The 17,520-nt window shown below is 51.5% G+C and overlaps 1 protein-coding gene across 3 annotated transcripts in view; it reads left to right on the top strand.

Moving 5' to 3' along the window:
• Nucleotides 1–14,014, top strand: part of LOC140386484 (neural cell adhesion molecule 1-like) — a 91,006-nt gene extending 76,992 nt beyond the window's left edge. The window contains exons 13-14 of one of the 3 annotated variants that reach the window (XM_072468871.1): nucleotides 2,905–3,018; nucleotides 7,645–9,977. In XM_072468871.1, the coding sequence (XP_072324972.1) occupies nucleotides 2,905–3,018; nucleotides 7,645–7,684 (154 nt within the window). In that variant the 3' untranslated portion in view covers nucleotides 7,685–9,977. Of the gene's footprint in view, nucleotides 1–2,904; nucleotides 3,019–7,644; nucleotides 9,978–12,843 lie in introns of those variants that run through there. The other 2 variants (XM_072468872.1, XM_072468873.1) reach the window with 2 other exon arrangements.
• Nucleotides 14,015–17,520: the final 3,506 nt, after the last annotated feature.

Raw genomic sequence — 17,520 nt, 5'->3', positions numbered from 1 at the left:
GGGTCAGTACTGAGGGCGTGCTGCAATGTCAGAGAGTCAGTACTGAGGGAGTGCTGCATTGTCAGAGGGTCAGTACTGAGGGAGTGCTGCACTGTCATAGGGTCAGTACTGACGGAGTGCTGCACTGTCGGAGGGTCAGTACTGACGGAGTGCTGCACTGTCAGAGAGTCAGTCCTGACGGAGTGCTGCAGTGTCGGAGGATGAATACTGAGGGAGTTCTGTACCGTCAGAGGTCAGTTCTGTGGGAGTGCTGCACTGTCAGAGGGTCAATACTGAGGGAGTGCTGCACTGTCAGAGGGTCAGTACTGAGGGAGTGCTGCACTGTCAGAGGGTCAGTCCTGAGGGAGTGCTGCACTGTCAGAGGATCAGTACTGAGGGAGTGCTGCACTGTCAGAGGATCAGTCCAGTCTTCCACAAATAGCAGTTGAAGCTAGATCAGATGTTAGTTTTAAATCTGAGATAGATTTGTGTTAAGCAAAGATATTAATGAATGTGGACAAAGGCAGTTATATGGAGTTAGGCCACAGATCAGCTATGATTTCATTAAATAGTGGGACAGACTAGCGGGGCTTAATGGCTAACTCCTGCTCTTATGTTCACAAGTGCTTGAGGATGGGGTGATAGAAGTGGCCAGATGTGAGGGGTTTATGAAGAGAGATTGAGCAGTTTAGGCCTAAACTCTCTCAAGTTTAGAAGATGATGTGGAGATGCCGGCGTTGGACTGGGGTGAGCACAGTACGAAGTCTTACAACACCAGGTTAAAGTCCAACAGGTTTGTTTCGATGTCACTAGCTTTCGGAGCGCTGCTCCTTCCTCAGGTGAATGAAGAGGTCTGTTCCAGAAACACATATATAGACAAATTCAAAGATGCCAAACAATGCTTGGAATGCAAGCATTAGCAGGTGATTAAATCTTTACAGATCCAGAGATGGGGTAACCCCAGTTTAAAGAGGTGTGAATTGTGTCAAGCCAGGACAGTTGGTAGGATTTCGCAGGCCAGATGGTGGGGGATGAATGTAATGTGACATGAATCCCAGGTCCCGGTTGAGGCCGCACTCATGTGTGTGGAACTTGGCTATAAGTTTCTGCTCGGCGATTCTGCGTTGTCGCGGGTCCTGAAGGCCGCCTTGGAGAACGCTTACCCGGAGATCAGAGGCTGAATGCCCTTGACTGCTGAAGTGTTCCCCGACTGGAAGGGAACATTCCTGCCTGGTGATTGTTGCGCGATGTCCGTTCATTCGTTGTCGGAGCGTCTGCATGGTCTCGCCAATGTACCACGCTTCGGGACATCCTTTCCTGCAGCGTATGAGGTAGACAAAGTTGGCCAAGTCGCACGAGTATGTACCGCGTACCTGGTGGGTGGTGTTCTCACGTGTAATAGTGGTATCCATGTCGATGATCTGGCACGTCTTGCAGAGATTGCCATGACAGGGTTGTGTGGTGTCGTGGTCACTGTTCTGAAGACTGGGTAGTTTTCTGCAAACAATGGTTCGTTTGAGGTTGCGCGGTTGTTTGAAGGCAAGTAGTGGGGGTGTGGGGATGACCTTGGCAAGATGTTCATCGTCATCAATGACGTGTTGAAGGCTGTGAAGAAGATGACGTAGTTTCTCCGCTCCGGGGAAGTACTGGACGACAAAGGGTATTCTGTCGGTTGTGTCCCGTGTTTGTCTTCTGAGGAGGTCGGTCCGGTTTTTCGCTGTGGCGCGTTGGAACTGTCGATCGATGAGTCGAGTGCCATATCCCGTTCGTACGAGGGCATCTTTCAACGTCTGTAGATGTCTGTTACGCTCCTCCTCGTCTGAGCAGATCCTGTGTATACGGAGCGCTTGTCCATAGGGGATGGCTTCTTTAATGTGTTTAGGGTGGAAGCTGGAGAAGTGGAGCATCAAGAGGTTATCCGTAGGTTTGCGGTAAAGCGAAGTGCTGAGGTGACCGTCCTTGATGGAGACAAGTGTGTCCAAGAATGCAACTGATTTTGGAGAGTAGTCCATGGTGAGTCTGATGGTTGGATGGAACTTATTAATGTCATCGTGTAGTCGTTTCAGTGATTCTTCGCCGTGGGTCCAAAGGAAAAAAATGTCATCGATGATCTATCAGTTTAGAAGAATGAGAGGAGATCTAGTTGAGGTGTATAAGGTGAAAAAAGGTTTTGATGAAGTAGACGTGGAGCGGCTGTTTCCTCTTGTGGGGCGATCTCAAACGAGAGGTCACAGTTTTAGGATAAGGGGTAGAAGATTTAAAACAGATAAGGAGAAATTATCTCTTTCAAAGGGTTGTGAATCTGTGGAATTCACTACTCCAGAGTGTGGTGGTTGCCAGGACATTGAGCAAATTTAAGGAGGAGACAGACAGATTTTAAATTAGTAATGGGTTGAAGGGTTATGGAGAACGGGCAGGGCAGTGGAGTTGAGGCCGAGAAGAGATCGGTCTCAATTGTATTGAATAGTGGAGCAGGCTGGAGGGGCTGAATGGCCTCGTCCTGCTCCTCGCTCTCATGTTCTTGTGTTCATAGAATGATAGAATTTACAGTGCAGATGTAGGTCATTCGGCCCATCGAGTCTGCACCAGCCTTTGGAAAGAGCATCCTACTCAAGCCCCCACCTCCACCCTATCCCCGTAACCCAGTAACCCCACTTAACCTCTTTTGAACACTAAGGGGCAATTTAGCATGGCCAATCCACTTAACCTGCACATCTTTGGAGTGGGAGGAAAGCAGAGCACCCGGAGGAAACCCACGCAAACACGGGGAGGACGTGCAGACTCCGCACAGATAGTGACCCAAGCCGGGAATCGAACCTGGGACTCTGGACCTGTGAAGCAACTGTGCTAACCACTCTGCTACCGTGCTGCCCTCTTCATGTTGATGTTTGACACCCTCTCTCTCTGTTCCGTTTATGTTCGAAGCGTTGATCCAAAAGGAAACTTCTATGATCTCCACGGCATCAATGCGGTTCACAAATACAGCAAGACCAAAAATCTGGGAATGTCGAACGACAAAATATCGCTCACCAAATCTGAGTAGGTTTGACTCTTCTGTCTACTTCTCTTCTCCTCTCGCTCAGTGCACTCCCTCCCTGTCCACACCCCCCACCTCCCCCCCTCACAAGCCTCATTGAATTCTTTGAGGATGTGACGAGACACATTGATGAAGGTCGGGCAGTGGATGTGGCGTATATGGATTTCAGTAAGGCATTTAGGGGCTGGTTTAGCGCAGTGGGCTAAATCGCTGACTTGTAATACAGAACAATGCCAGCAGCGTGGGTTCAATTCCAGTACCAGCCTCCCCGAACAGGCGCCGGGATGTGGCGACTAGGGCCTTGTCACAGTAATTTCATTGAAGCCTACTCGTGACAATAAGTGATTATTATTATTATTTGATATGGTAGGCTCATTCAGAAAGTTAGGGGGCATGGGGTACAGGGAAATTTGGCTGTCTGGATGCAGAATTGGCTGGCCAAAAGAAGACAGCGAGTGGTAGTGGATGGAAAGTATTCCGCCTGGAAGTCGGTCACCAGTGGTATCCCGCAGGGATCTGTTCTGGGACCTCTGCTCTTTGTGGTTTTTATAAATGACTTGGATGAGGAAGTGGAAGGGTGGGTTAGTACGTATGCCGATGACACGAAGGATGGGGGAGTTGTAGATAGTGTTGAGGGTTGTCGCAGGTTACAACAGGTCATTGACAGGATGCAAAGCTGGGCTGAGGAGTGGTAGATGGAGTTCAACCTTGATAAATGTTAAGTGATTCATTTTGAAAAGTCGAATTTGAATGCTGAATACAGGGTTAAAGGCAGGATTCTTGGAAGTGTGGAGGAACAGAGGGATCTTGGGATCCACGTTGTTACGGTCTAGGGTTTAGAGAACTCCAAAGTGTATCATGGAGTTCACTTGACCCACAACTTTTACTAGATTGTGGTATGGGGAGCACACGGCCCACACTACAGGTGTGGTACAGCAGAAATGGAAAAGTATTTTTCAAAGCAAAACAATGTTCATTCTATGAACTCAAGTTAACCTTTTTAAAACATACAGTGAACATCTTAGCAACCATCAATTCAACTACAACCCCCAAAGAATACAACACTACAACATCCAGAAGACAAAAGAAACACCTTTTAACAGAAGCACATCAGGTTTAAATTCACTACTGAGAACATTTATAATTCTGAATTCACCAAATGATCAAGAGATAGTCTTTTCATGGCAGAGAGAACAACAGTACACTTGCTTTGTCTGGCTTCAGCTCCAACACTGAAAACGAAACTAAAACACACCCTGCAGCAAACAGCCTAAAACAAAAGTAAAAAACTGACAGACAGCTCAGCTCCACACACTTTCTAACATCACTGCAGTAGTAAATACCCATTTCTTAAAGGTACTCTCACATGACAACGTACATAGATCCCTCAAAGCTGCCACCCAGGTTGATAGGGTTGTTAAGAAGCTGTATGATGTGTTGGCTTTCATTAACAGGAGGATTGAGTTTAAGAACCACGAGGTTTTGCTGCAGCTTTATAAAACCCTGGTTAGACCACACTTGGAATATTGTGTCCAGTTCTGGTCGCCTCAATTTGGAAGGATGTGGATGCTTTGGAGAGGAGATTTACCAGGATGCTGCCTGGACTGGAGGGCATGTCTTATGAAGAAAGATTGGGGGAGCTAGGGCTTTTCTCACTTAAGTGAAGAAGGAAGAGAGGCGACTTGATAGAGGTGTACAAGGTGATGAGAGGCATGGATAGAGTGGATAGCCAGAGACCTTTCCCCAGGGTGGAAATGGCTGTCATGAGGGGACATCATTTTAAGGTGATTGGAGGAAGGTATAGGGGAGATATCAGAGGTAGGTTCTTTACACAGAGAGTGGTGGGTGAGTGGAATGCATTGCCAGCAGAGGTGGTGGAGTCAGAGTCATTAGGGACATTTAAGCGACTCTTAGACAGGCACATGGACAGCAGTAAATTGAAGGGGTGTAGGTTAGGTTGATCTTAGATTAGGATAAATGGTCGGCACAACATTGTGGGCTGAAGGGCCTGTACTGTGCTGTACTGTTCTATGTTCTATGTTCAATGTTCTCTCTGGAATAGAGCAGGCTGAGTGGGTGACCTGATTGAGGTTTTAAAATTTGGAAATGATTTTGACCAGGTCGACGCAGAGAAGACGTTTCCACTTGTATCGAGGGAGAAACCAGAACTCGGGGCCATCGATATGCGACAGTCACTAATTAATATGATGGGGAATTCAGGAGAAGGTTCTTTACCCAGAGATTGGGGAGAATGTGGGACTCACTCCCATAGGAAGTGGGGAGATGTGGAACTCGCTCCCTCGGGGAGGGGGGAAAATTTGGAACTCGCTCCTAATGGAAGTGGGGAGAATGTGGGACGAGCTCCCGCAGGGTGTGGGGAGAACGTGGGACTCACTCCTACAGGGAGTGGGGAGAACGTGGAACTCGCTCCCACAGGGTGAGGGGAGAATGTGGGACTCGCTCCCACAGGGAGCGGAGGGAATGTGAAACTTGCTCCAACGGGGCGTGGCGGGAATTTGGGACTCGCTCCCACAGGGAGTGGAGAGAATCTGGGACTAGCCCCCACAGGGAGTGGGGAGAATGTGGGTCTCGCTCCCATATGGAGCGGTTGAGGTGAATAGTGTTGATGTATTTCAGGGGGAAGCTGAATAAAACATGAGGGAGAGAGGAATAGAAGGATATGGTGATGAGGGAGCTAAAGGGAGGGAGGTGGGAGGAACAATAGCAGGGAGCAGATGGGTCGAATGCTCTGGGAAGTAAATGTAATTCTGTGACTGTTAATGGCCTTTGCTGGTGTTGTTTGATTAATCACGCGCCCTCCTCCCAAATCAACAACCAATCAAAACATTTTCATCCAATCAGATCGGCCAGGATGTTATCGAATGGCGGTGCTGCCTCGAGGGGCTGAATGGCCTCCTCCTGCTCTTATGTTCCTATGGTCATTCGGGCTTAACATTTTGTACACTCCCATCAGCTTTGACAGGAATCACCCCGATATTTATTTTTTTAACAAACATTTTATGAAGGCATTTATGGCTTTATAACAACAAAAGATACAAATACAAATGTAAAGATAATTCAGTGCATAACACCCCCCTCCATCTCTTCTCCCTGTTTCCCTTAATCCCTAACCCCTCCCTTATTGAATCTGCTGACAGTTTAGTTTTCCCCGAAGAAGTCGATAAACGGCTGCCACCTCCGAACGAACCCTAACGCTGATCCTCTCAGGGCGAACGTAATTTTCTCAAGCCTGAGAAACCCAGCTCACCCCCCCCCCCCCCCCCCCCCCCACCCCGATTTTGGTGGCTCCGAGTCCCGCCATGCTAATAAGATCCGTCTCCGGGCTATTAAGGAGGCAAAAGCCTAAACGTCAGCCTCTCTAGCCCCCTGGACCCCCGGGTCTTCCGACGCTCCAACAGTTACCCCGATATTGACCATTATAACCCCTTAGGTCAACGAACCGGGGCGGTGATAGGTGGACGGGATTCAGACTGAGTTAGGACCCGAGTCCCTGGGTTTAGGATGACCTCAGTTTTACAGAGCATAGAACCATTGACCAGAAACTGGACTGGACCCAGCCTTAGGCTGGAATCCTGCAGGGAATAATTCCGCTCCTGACTCTCCAAAGCCTGTCCACCTTCTACAATGCACAATTTAGGAGTGTATTGGAATAGTCTCCACTTGCCTGGATGAGTGCAGCTCCAACAATACTCAAGAAGTTTGACACCATCCAGGACAAAGCAGCCCCGCTTGATTGGCATCCCTTCCTCAAAAATTCACTCCCTCCACCACCGACGCACAGTAGCAGCCATGTGTACCATCTACAAGATGCACTGCAGGAACTCACCAAGGCTCCTGAGGCAGCACCTTCCAAACCCACGGCCACCACCATCTAGAAGGACAAGGGCAGCAGATACCTGGGAGAGGCTCGACAGAGGATGAGCGAGGGGTTCCGCAGCGAATGAGCTGAGGCAGGAGCCAGGCTGGGTGTTGCTACCATAAGACCACAAGACCATAAGACACAGGAGCAGAATTAGATCATTCAGCCCATCGGGTCTGCTCCGCCATTCAATCATGGCTGATATGTTTCTCATCCCCATTCTCCTGCCTTCTCCCCATAACCCCTGATCCCCGTATTAATCAAGAACCTATCTGTCACTGTCTTAAATACTCTCAATGTTTTGACCTCCACTGCCTTCTGCGGCAAAGAGTTCCACAGATTCACCACCCTCTGGCTGAAGAAATTCCTCCTCATATCTGTTTTAAAGGACCGTCCCTTTAGTCTGAGATCGTGTCCTCTGGTTCTAGTTTCCCCTACAAGTGGAAAAATCCTCTCCACGCCCACTCTATCCAGGCCTCGCAGTATCCTGTAAGTTTCAATAAGATCCCCCCTCATCCTTCTGAACTCCAACGAGTACAGACCCAGAGTCCTCAACTGTTCCTCATTTGACATAAACAGGGGTGGAAACATATTGTGTTAAGCAACGGTGAGGTCAAACGTGGCGACGAGGCAGTGGGCAGCCTGGTTTAATCTCAGGCTGCCTGCCAAGGGAGCGGGATGGAGTCAGCAACGCTTGTTGCCCGGGAATCTTTCACTGAAATGCTCTTTGTCTCTTTTGCAAAACAAGGACTCTGCCTGCACACGAGAAAACTTCAAACAATCCCTGAGCTTCAGCAGCGAGGTTTCAGAACAATCATCCGATCAACTGGGATACTTTTCCCACTGAAAAGGCCGCCTCTGCTTGCTTTCCCTGTCACTGTCCGTCCTTCCTTCCAAACCCTCGGACAGCAGATTCCAAAGACCGAGTGGGTCGCTAAAAGCCTTCGGTAACCTGGGCCGACTGAAAACTGCCCCTGCCAGGGCAGCCATTTTGTTTGGGCTGCTGACTGTCTGAAGACTCGATCTGCATCTTCCCAAACGGAGCCATGGAGACAGCAACTTGCATTTAACTAGCACCTTCAACACAGCGTGCCATCTGCCAAGAGGCTACATGGGATGAGGGAGAGAGAAAGAGTTTGAGGCAGAAATATTTAGAAGTGAATTCCAGAGTATAGGGCCCCCCAACAGGCAGCTGATGGCATGGCCGCCAATGGTGGAGCGATGGCAATCGGGGGATGCTCGAGTAGACCTGAAATCTCAGAGGGTTGTAGGGGTTGGAGGTGGTTACAGAGGTAGGGAGGGTTGTAGGAGCTGGAGGAGGTTACAGAGATAGGGAGGGTTACAGGGACTGGAGGAGGTTACAGAGATAGGCAGGGTTATAGGGGCTGGAGGATGTTACAGATATAGGGAGGGTTATAGGGGCTGGAGGAGGTTACGTAGTAGGGAGGGTTGTAGGGGCTGGAGGAGGTTACAGAGGTAAGGAGGGTTGTGGGGGCTGGAGGAGGTTACAGAGATAAGGAGGCTTGTAGGGGCTGGAGGACGTTACAGAGATAGGGAGGTGTGTAGAGGTTGGAGGAATTTACAGAGGTAGGGAAGGTTGTAGGGGCTGAAAGAGGTTACAGAGATAGGGAGGGTTGTAGGGGCTGGAGGAGGTTACAGAAGTAAGGAGGGTTGTAGGGGCTGGAGGTGGTTACAGAGATAAGGAGGGTTGTAGGGGTTGGAAGAGGTTACAGAGATAGGGAGGTTTGTAGGTGTTGGAGGAATATACAGAGGTAGGGAAGGTTGTAGGGGCTGAATAAGGTTACAGAGATAGGGAGGGTTGTAGGGGCTGGAGGAGAACACAGAGGTAAGGAGGATTGTAGGGGCTGGAGGAAGTTACAGAGATAAGGAGGGTTGGAGGGGCTGGAAGAGGTTACAGAGATAGGGAAGTTTGTAGGGGTTGGAGGAATTTACAGGGACAGGGAAGGTTGTAGGGGCTGAATGAGGTTACAGAGATAGGGAGGGTTGTAGGGGCTGGAGGTGTTATAGAGATAGGGAGGGTTGTAGGGGCTGGAGGAGGTTACAGAGATAGGGAGGGTTGTAGGAGCTGGAGGAGATAACAGAGATAGGGAGGGTTGTAGGGGCTGGAGGAGGTTACAGAGATATTGGTCAGATATTGCTGGTGAGTTTGGTTGTGGGAAAATTACTGACCCCAGGACACAGGGGAGGATCCTCCCCCCTCCCTAAATAGTGGTCGTGAGAACTTTTACACTCACCAGAGAGACAACTGAGACCTCGTGTTTGACATCTCTGACCGCATTGGTAGTCATCGTCCAAGATTCTATAGATTCTGCAGCAGTTCCTAAATATTGGAGGGTGGCTAATACAAGCCCACGATTTAAAAAGGGAGTCTTTCATTGGCTGTGAGAGGCTTTGGGATGTCCGAGCGGGGCTGGAAGGTGCTGGAGAAATGCAGGTTCTATCTGATTTCCTCCAGAGATATTAATTGGGACAACTCCAGTGACTGAATAAAGTCAAATAAAATAAAATGGACAGTTCCAGAAGGCTTTGAAAATCTGCTGATGTTGAAAGGATACACAGGCTCACACACACACAGACTCATACACAGACTCACAGGCACACTCACTCACACACACACATTCACACACACACACACTCTCACTCACATTCTCACACACACTCTCAGCCACACACACTCACACACACTCACATTCACCCATACACAGACTCACTCACACACTCTCACTCACATTCACACACGCACCCACTCTCACACACACTCACACAGACACACACACTCTCACACGCACACACACACACTCTAACACGCTCCCTTGCTATTCCATGTCTGAATCTAAACTGGATTTTATATCTACGAGCTGTCAGAAAACAACTGACGTATTTATTTTTTTCAACTATTTTTTTCAAAAGCTTGATTCTTGTATATATTCACCATTTGTTTCCCCCCCTGGAATGAGGGGATTTGATTTGAATGTGTTGTTTGGAACCCATTGCATTCTGCTCCAGTCTGACTCCACCAGGGAGGCTCGAGCTGCAGATATTGGAATTCCAGGGCCGGGTGGCCGGCCGGGGGGGCGGGGGGGGGGGGGGGGGGGGGGGGGGGCAGCTGATGCTACATAGCGGAACCCAAACTAGTCACAACAAGGAGCTGAACTCCTTGTCCCTCAGCCATTCCCCTCAGTCAGATTCTTTGGCTCAACCCATTTTCCCTGGAATAGAGAAGGCCGAGGAGTGGGTAGGGGGGTGACCCGATTGAGGTCTTTAAAATTCGGAAAGGTTTTCCATCGGGTCGACGTGGTGAAGATGTTTCCATATGTGTGTGTCGGGGGAGTGGGGGAGGTATCAGAACCGAGAGGCTGAGTGGCCTCCTCTCCATTCTCCTGCGCCAGGGTCTGAAGGTAAACATGGGCCCCCGGTTATCCCCCGAACGTAGCTCAGGAGCAGACCAGTGATTAGGAAGCAATGGGTTTGTGTTGTTTACTGTGAACCATGTGCCTGCCCATGTTAATAGTGTGCCCCGTGCTGTGTCTGTAATTATCTCTGTACAGAAATAAATGGATCCATTTTGGTAGAGATGTTGTTGGTCTGGTTTTTGCTGAAGTTTACAGGATCGTGTAGTGGGTGCGGCACAGGAGGAGGACATTTGGCCCATCGTGTCCGTACCAGCCCCCGAACGTGCACTTAGTCTCGCATCAGCCCCCACCCCACCACCAGCACCGCAGTCCAGCTCATTCTTCCTGTTCAGATTCTGACCCAATCACCTTTTGAAACCCTCGATTGAATCTCTCCCCATCGCCTCCCTCACTCTCAGGCAGTGTATTCCCAATCCTGACCATTCGCTGTATAAAATGATTCTCCTCATGTCTGCCTCGCTTCGATCACCAGTCACCTTCAATCTGTGTCCCCCCTGGTTCTCGATCCCTCCACCAACAGCAACGGTACCTCCCTCTCCGCTCTGTCCTGGACCCTCCCTCGTGATTTCAAACATCTCGATCAAATCTCCCTCTTGGCCTCCTCTTACCCGAGTTGGGCAGTCCCAGTGTCTCCGATCTACACATGGGACTGACATTCCCCACCCTCGGAACCATTCTTGTGAATCTTTTCAGTGCCCTCTCACTCTGAAGGCCTCTCACATCCTCTCTATACTGGAGAAATGTTGCCATTGTCCCAGATGACCACAGGCTGCTTGCCCCTTTGAGGGGGAGAGCTGACTGGTGGCGATTTAACTACACCTCAGGTGAGGGGCAATGCTGGGAAGGTGGGGCCCTCATGAATAACCTGTCGGTCGGGGAATTGAGCCCGCGTTGCTGGCCTTGCTCTGCATCAAGAAACAGCTGTCTGGTCAACTGAGCTGAACTGGCCCCCAACTGAGCTAAAACAGCCCCCATTGGGTGGCATGGTAGCACAGTGGTTAGCACTGTTGCTTCACAGTGTCAGGGTCCCAGGTTCGATTCCGGGCTTGGGTCACTGACTGTGCGGAGACTGCACGTTCTCCCCGTATCTGCGTGGGTTTCCTCCGGGTGCTCCGGTTTCCTCCCACAAGTCCTGAAAGACGTGAATTGACATTCTAATTGTCTCTCAGTATACCTGAACAGGCGCCAGAATGTGGTGACTAGGGGATTTTCACAGTAACTTCATTGCAGTGTTATGTAAGCCTACTTGTGACAACAAAGAATATTATTATAATGCGGGATTGTGATAAATGTACAAAATTGTCATTTTGTATACTTTTTGCAGTAAAATTATTGAAACCTGGGTTACGATGTGTGCAGACAATATGTCCAGTGGCGGACTTACCACGAAGCACACAGCGCCATAGCGTGGGGCATTGGCCAATGGGGGTGGTGGTCCATACTGAGAGGTGGCCGTGTGCCCCCATAAGCAGAAGTCTGCCTCTGCTGCAAAGCCTTCAGCAAGGCGAGGAGGTAGTGGTGCTGGTCACCGGCTGCCATCAGGAGCAACTGGGGCAACCCTCGACCTCCAAGTCAAGTTGCTGAGGAGAGTGGGCAGGAAACCGACCAAAAAGAACAGCGGCCACCAAGCCAGATAGATGGCAGCAGCAGCAGTCAGGCGGCCTGCCAGGAGAATACATGGTCGTCGCGGGTCGAGACTCGAAACACAGTCACCCAAGAGAGAGGTAAGCAGTCGGGAGGTGCAGGAAAGGCCAGGCAAGCGCCGGTGTCGTGGTACGGGAAATCGGGGAGCAGCGATTGAGAGCCAGGGCGACTTGGCCCAAGCAAGAGACCAGCCAGGCAGCAGGCCTGAGATTGAGCGGGCAGGGCCGGGCTGTGGGCAGCAACCGGATTGAGCAGCAAGGGGGAGATTTGGGGTTTCTATGCCTTGAATTGTGCGAGCTGAGGGTGGGGGGTGGGGGGGGGGGTGGGGTGCGGTCAGGGGGGTTTTGAAGCCATTGGGGGTGGGGCTCGACATAATTGTGGGCGGGGTTCCATTTCATTGTGGGATAGATTCAAAATTATTGTGGGAGTATCTTGACATCATTGGGGTGGGGTTTGACGTAACTGTGGGATGGCGGTCGTCACCTTTGTGGGCAGGGGTCAACATCATTGGGGACGGGACCTGATGTCATTGTGGGTGGGTCTAGATGTCATTATGGGCAGGGCTCGACATCTTGGGATGGGGCTTGACATGATTGGGGCGGGGTTTGACATCATTGGGGACGGTGCTCGAGATCATTGAGGGTGGGCCGCCATGTCACCAGGAGGTGGGGTGCGATGTGGGCGTCACTGCAAAGAGGGAGAATACGGGGTCCACAAAAGAGTAAGTCCACCTCTGATTATGTCTGTTAAAGCTGTGATTAAGGGGTCATAAAATTGTGGTAAACATTGATTTTGCAGGTGAAGTGCTCTTGATATCCATTTACCTGTTTATAGCCATTTAGCGCAGTGTTTTTCAAACTTTTTTCCAGGGACCCATTTTTACAACCGGTCAAGCTTCGGGACCCATGTGGCTGATCTTTACAACCCACGGCGCTTGACATTCACAGCACACGGCGGTCGACCTTCACGACCCACGGAGCTTGACCTTCATGACCCACGACGCTCGACCTTTGCGACCCACTCCGCTGGACCTTCACAACCCACGCTGCTCGACCTTTGTGACTCACACCGCTCGACCTTCGTGACCCACGTCGGCCAACATTCGCAACCCGCCATTTTCTCTTACCTTTAATGCGAGAGGTGAGCCTGCTTGGTCCTCATGATCTCACTCCAATCAGGTTCACAGGAGGAGAGGGCTTTGCACATATCGGGTGCAGGATTCAGCTGGTTCCTTTGTGCCGTCTTCAGCTTTGTGAGGACGGAAAATCCAACCTCGCACATATAGGTCGGTGTGAAGGACAAAAGCAACAAAATGCTTGTTTTACTCAGCTCCAGATACTCCTTGGAGACGCTACTCCGGAATGCTGACAGTTTCATTGACTTGTGCCATGTTTTTAATGTACTGTAAAAGGTGAGGTGCAGAAGTTCAGTCAGCTTCATTTGGAGTCAGGCTCACCAGTCCATTTATAGTTTCCTTACTGATGCTGTTTTCTTCGAAGTGTCGTAGCAGTGTGGGGAACATGTAGTAATTTTGGCTTTGCACTCACAATTGCCAAACTTTCAATGACTTTTTGAAAGCTGCGATTTCTTCACAGTCCCGAAAGCAATCATCATCCTTCCCTTGCAATTTGAGGTTCAGTTCATTTAGAATTGAAAAGATGTCTGCAAGGTAAGACATAGTTAGCATCCAAGTTTCATCAGCAAACGAATCAGCCAGAGAGGACAATTTCTCGAGGAGGAAAGCGTGGATTTCGTACCTCAGTTCGTAAACTCTGAGTAGCTCCCACCTTGACTGATCATTACAGTAACTCTTCAAGCGGATGAAGTCCACCATCATTGGGATTGACTGGTCACTGTTTCGATTCAATGCTTTAATGTAGTCTAAAAGGTCAGCAAAAAGCATATAGTCACCCTTCAGTACACCAAGGGTGAGGATGTGATGATTTCCCATGGCTTTCATTATGTCCCTTGCCAAACGTTCAGTTCTGTCCATGATTAAACCATGAGGAATATATACTCTCTCCAGATCATTTGAGTAATGTTTAGGGATGCAAAACAGATCGAGGTCACAGCCTTGTTCATCATCGGTGACCACCGCTAGCATGCCGCGATCGCACTTTGACCCTATGTTCAAGTCCCAACTCTCCTGGGTCCCTTGCGCACTGATGAGTGGGCACGCATGCGCAGTGCGCCCACATTTTCTCAGCTGGTCGCGGCGGCCATTTTTACAGTCGCTCGCAGTCCGCATTGTTAAAGCCGAATGCTGCGGCTCTTGCGCATGAATTCACGTGATCGGGAACGCCCTGATGGACGGCTACGCGGCCCTCCCGACACCTGCCCGCGACCCACCCGTGGGTCACGACCCCACTTTGAAAATGACTGAGTTAGCGAATGGAATCTGGGGCGGGATTCTCCGATCCCCCGCCGGGTCGGAGAATCGGCGGGAGGGGGCGTGAATCCCCGCCCCGCCGGCTGCCGAATTCTCCAGCGGCGGAGATTTGGCGGGGGCGGGAATCACGCCCCGTCAGTTCCCACAGAATCCCGTCCATTGTTTATGTTTGACTGACTCCAGGGGTGTGGATAATTTATGATACATCATTGGCGGGATTCTCTAATCCCGCGGCAGAATGTCCACGCCATCGTAAACGCCGGCCAGTTTTACGAGGCCATGAATGGGGCAAGCTGAGGAGTAATTCTGGCCCCTACAGGGAGCCAGCATGACACTGGAGCGGTTCACGCCACTCCAGCTGCCGATCCCAGCGCAAACTGGGCGCCACGGGATCCGTGCATGTGCAGTGGTGCTGGCGCCAACGCGCGCATGCGCAGTGGCCTCCTTCAACACGCCGACCCTGGGCCAGGCCACATCGGAGGCCCCCCCGGGGTCGGACTCCCCCTCCTTCCCCACAAGTCGCCCCCGACTCTTCAACGCTGAGTTCCCACCTGCTGAGAGCAGGTGTGGACGGCGGCGGCGGGACTCGTCGTTTTTACGACAGCTGTGGAAAATCGGCGGGCTGGCCGCATAGAGCGACCCCCGACCGGCGTTGTGCCAACCACGCCGGCGCCAATGGTGCCGATTCTCCACAGTGTGCCAGCGCTGGGGTAGCGTGGCGAGACTCGTGCCGATCGCGGGGATTCTCCGGCCTGGCCCTGGGCTGCGAAAATCCCGCCCATTGTGTTTGGTCCTGGCTAAACAGATATGGGACATCTGGGGCGAAATTCTCCGGTATCGGCGCGATGTCCGCCGACTGGCGCCCAAAACGGCGCAAATCAGTCGGGCATCGCGCCGCCCCAAAGGTGCGGAATGCTCCGCATCTTGGGGGGCCGAGCCCCAACATTGAGGGGCTAGGCCCGCGCTGGGCGAATTTCCACCCCGCCCCAGGACCCCGGAGCCCGCCCGCACCGCCTTGTCTCACCGGTAAGGTAGGTGGTTTAATCTACGCCGGCGGGACAGGCATTTTAGCGGCGGGACTTCGGCCCATCCGGGTGATTCCCGCCCCCGCCGAATATCCGGTGCCGGAGAATTCAGCAACCGGCGGGGGCAGGATTCACGCCAGCCCCCGGCGATTCTCCGACCCGGCGGGGGGTCAGAGAATCTCGGCCCTGGTGTGAGGAGGCAGAAGAATGTCTTATGCTTTGGGCACAGATGTAATTAAGGAGAGGAGCCAGGTGTGTCTGAAAAAATTTGTATTTCCTCGGATTTTCATCTGAACACAGGTGTTTCAGTTTTAGTCACTCTCTTCAAAGATCAGTACTGAGGGAGTGCTGCACTGTCAGAGGGTCAGTACTGAGGGAGTGCTGCACTGTCAGAGGGTCAGTACTGAGGGAGTGCTGCACTGTCAGAGGGTCAGTACTGAGGGAATGCTGCACTGTCAGAGGGTCAGTACTGAGGGAGTGCTGCACTGTCAGAGGGTCAGTACTGAGGGAGTGCTGTACTGTCAGAGGGTCAGTACTGAGGGAGTGCTGCACTGTCAGAGGGTCAGTACTGAGGGAGTGCTGCACTGTCAGAGGGTCAGTACTGAGGGAGTGCTGCACTGTCAGAGGGTCAGTACTGAGGGAGTGCTGCACTGTCAGAGGGTCAGTACTGAGGGAGTGCTGCACTGTCAGAGGGTCAGTACTGAGGGAGTGCTGCACTGTCAGAGGGTCAGTACTGAGGGAGTGCTGCACTGTCAGAGGGTCAGTACTGAGGGACTGTTGCACTGTCAGAGGGTCAGTACTGAGGGAGTGCTGCACTGTCAGAGGGTCAGTACTGAGGGAGTGCTGCATTGTCAGAGGGTCAGTACTGAGGGAGTGCTGCATTGTCAGAGGGTCAGTACTGAGGGGATGCTGCACTGTCAGAGGGTCAGTACTGAGGGAGTGCTGCACCGTCAGAGGGTCAGTTCTGAGGAAGTGCTGCACCATCGGAGGGTCAGTACTGAGGGAGAGCTGAGGGTTTTTGGTCACAGGACACTAGGGAGATCACGTACCGTCCCGCTCTTCTTCTGAATAGTGACCGTTGGATCATTTACTCCCATCTGAGAGAGGCAATTCAGTGGCCCCCAGCCAATTAAACCAAGTCCAAAGCCCATCTCTCTCTCTGATGCCAAAAAGTATGAAGCTCTTGTTCAAACTAGCAGGGACTAGCAGAGTGTTCACTCCAGCAACGTTTGAATTCCTCCCTCTCTCTGCTGCTTGACTTAAACAGGGAGTGAGAGACAGAGAGTGAGAGGGACAGAGAGAGAGAGACAGTGAGAGAGAGACAGAGGGACAGAGAACGCGGGAGAGAGGCCAAGAGGGACAGAGAGAGAGAGACAGAGAGAGAGACTGAGAGAGGCAGAGAGAGAGACCAAGAGAGAGTCAGAGAGAGACAGGGAGAGAGAGAGACAGGGGGGTGGACAGGGAGAGAGAAATAGAGACAAAGCGAGAGAGAGACCAATAGAGACTGTGTGAGAGAGACAATGAGTGAGAAAGAGAGAGAGGGACAGAGTGGCAGAGAGAATGAGAGAGACCGAGAGAGAGGCAGAGAGAGAGTGAGAGAGAGAAAGAGTGTCATGACCCCCTGGGCTAATATGCGGTCAATTCCAGCTCCACTTGACCCGGAGTCGCAACACAATTGAAATTAATAAATAATTCTCAGAAATATAACCGGGGCTGGATTCTCCGATTTTGAGATTAAGCGCTGATGCCGGCGTGGGAACAGTGCCATTTTACACCTGAAAAAATGGCGCAACACCTCCACCGATCCTCCGTCTATTGGAGAGCTGCCCCCCGGCTCTAGCTGAGTGTACGGTTGGAGAATTGCCGGGTCCATGGCCGCATGTGCCCGGCGGCAGCCTGCAGTGGCTGCGCCGTGCAACATAGCGGCAGCCGTGCAACATAGCGCCAGCCGTGCACATAGCGCCAGCCGTGCAACATAGCACCAGCCGTGCAACATAGCGCCAGCCGTACACGTAGCGCCAGCCGTGCAACATAGCGCCAGCCGTGCACATAGCACCAGCCGTGCAACATAGCGCCAGCCATGCAACATAGTGCCAGCCGTGCACATAGCGCCAGCTGTGTGCAAACCTGGC

This window comes from Scyliorhinus torazame, chromosome 12 (assembly GCF_047496885.1).
Source record: "Scyliorhinus torazame isolate Kashiwa2021f chromosome 12, sScyTor2.1, whole genome shotgun sequence".
Taxonomy (NCBI): Eukaryota; Metazoa; Chordata; class Chondrichthyes; order Carcharhiniformes; family Scyliorhinidae; genus Scyliorhinus; species Scyliorhinus torazame.
This window is presented reverse-complemented; position numbering and strand designations above follow the sequence as displayed.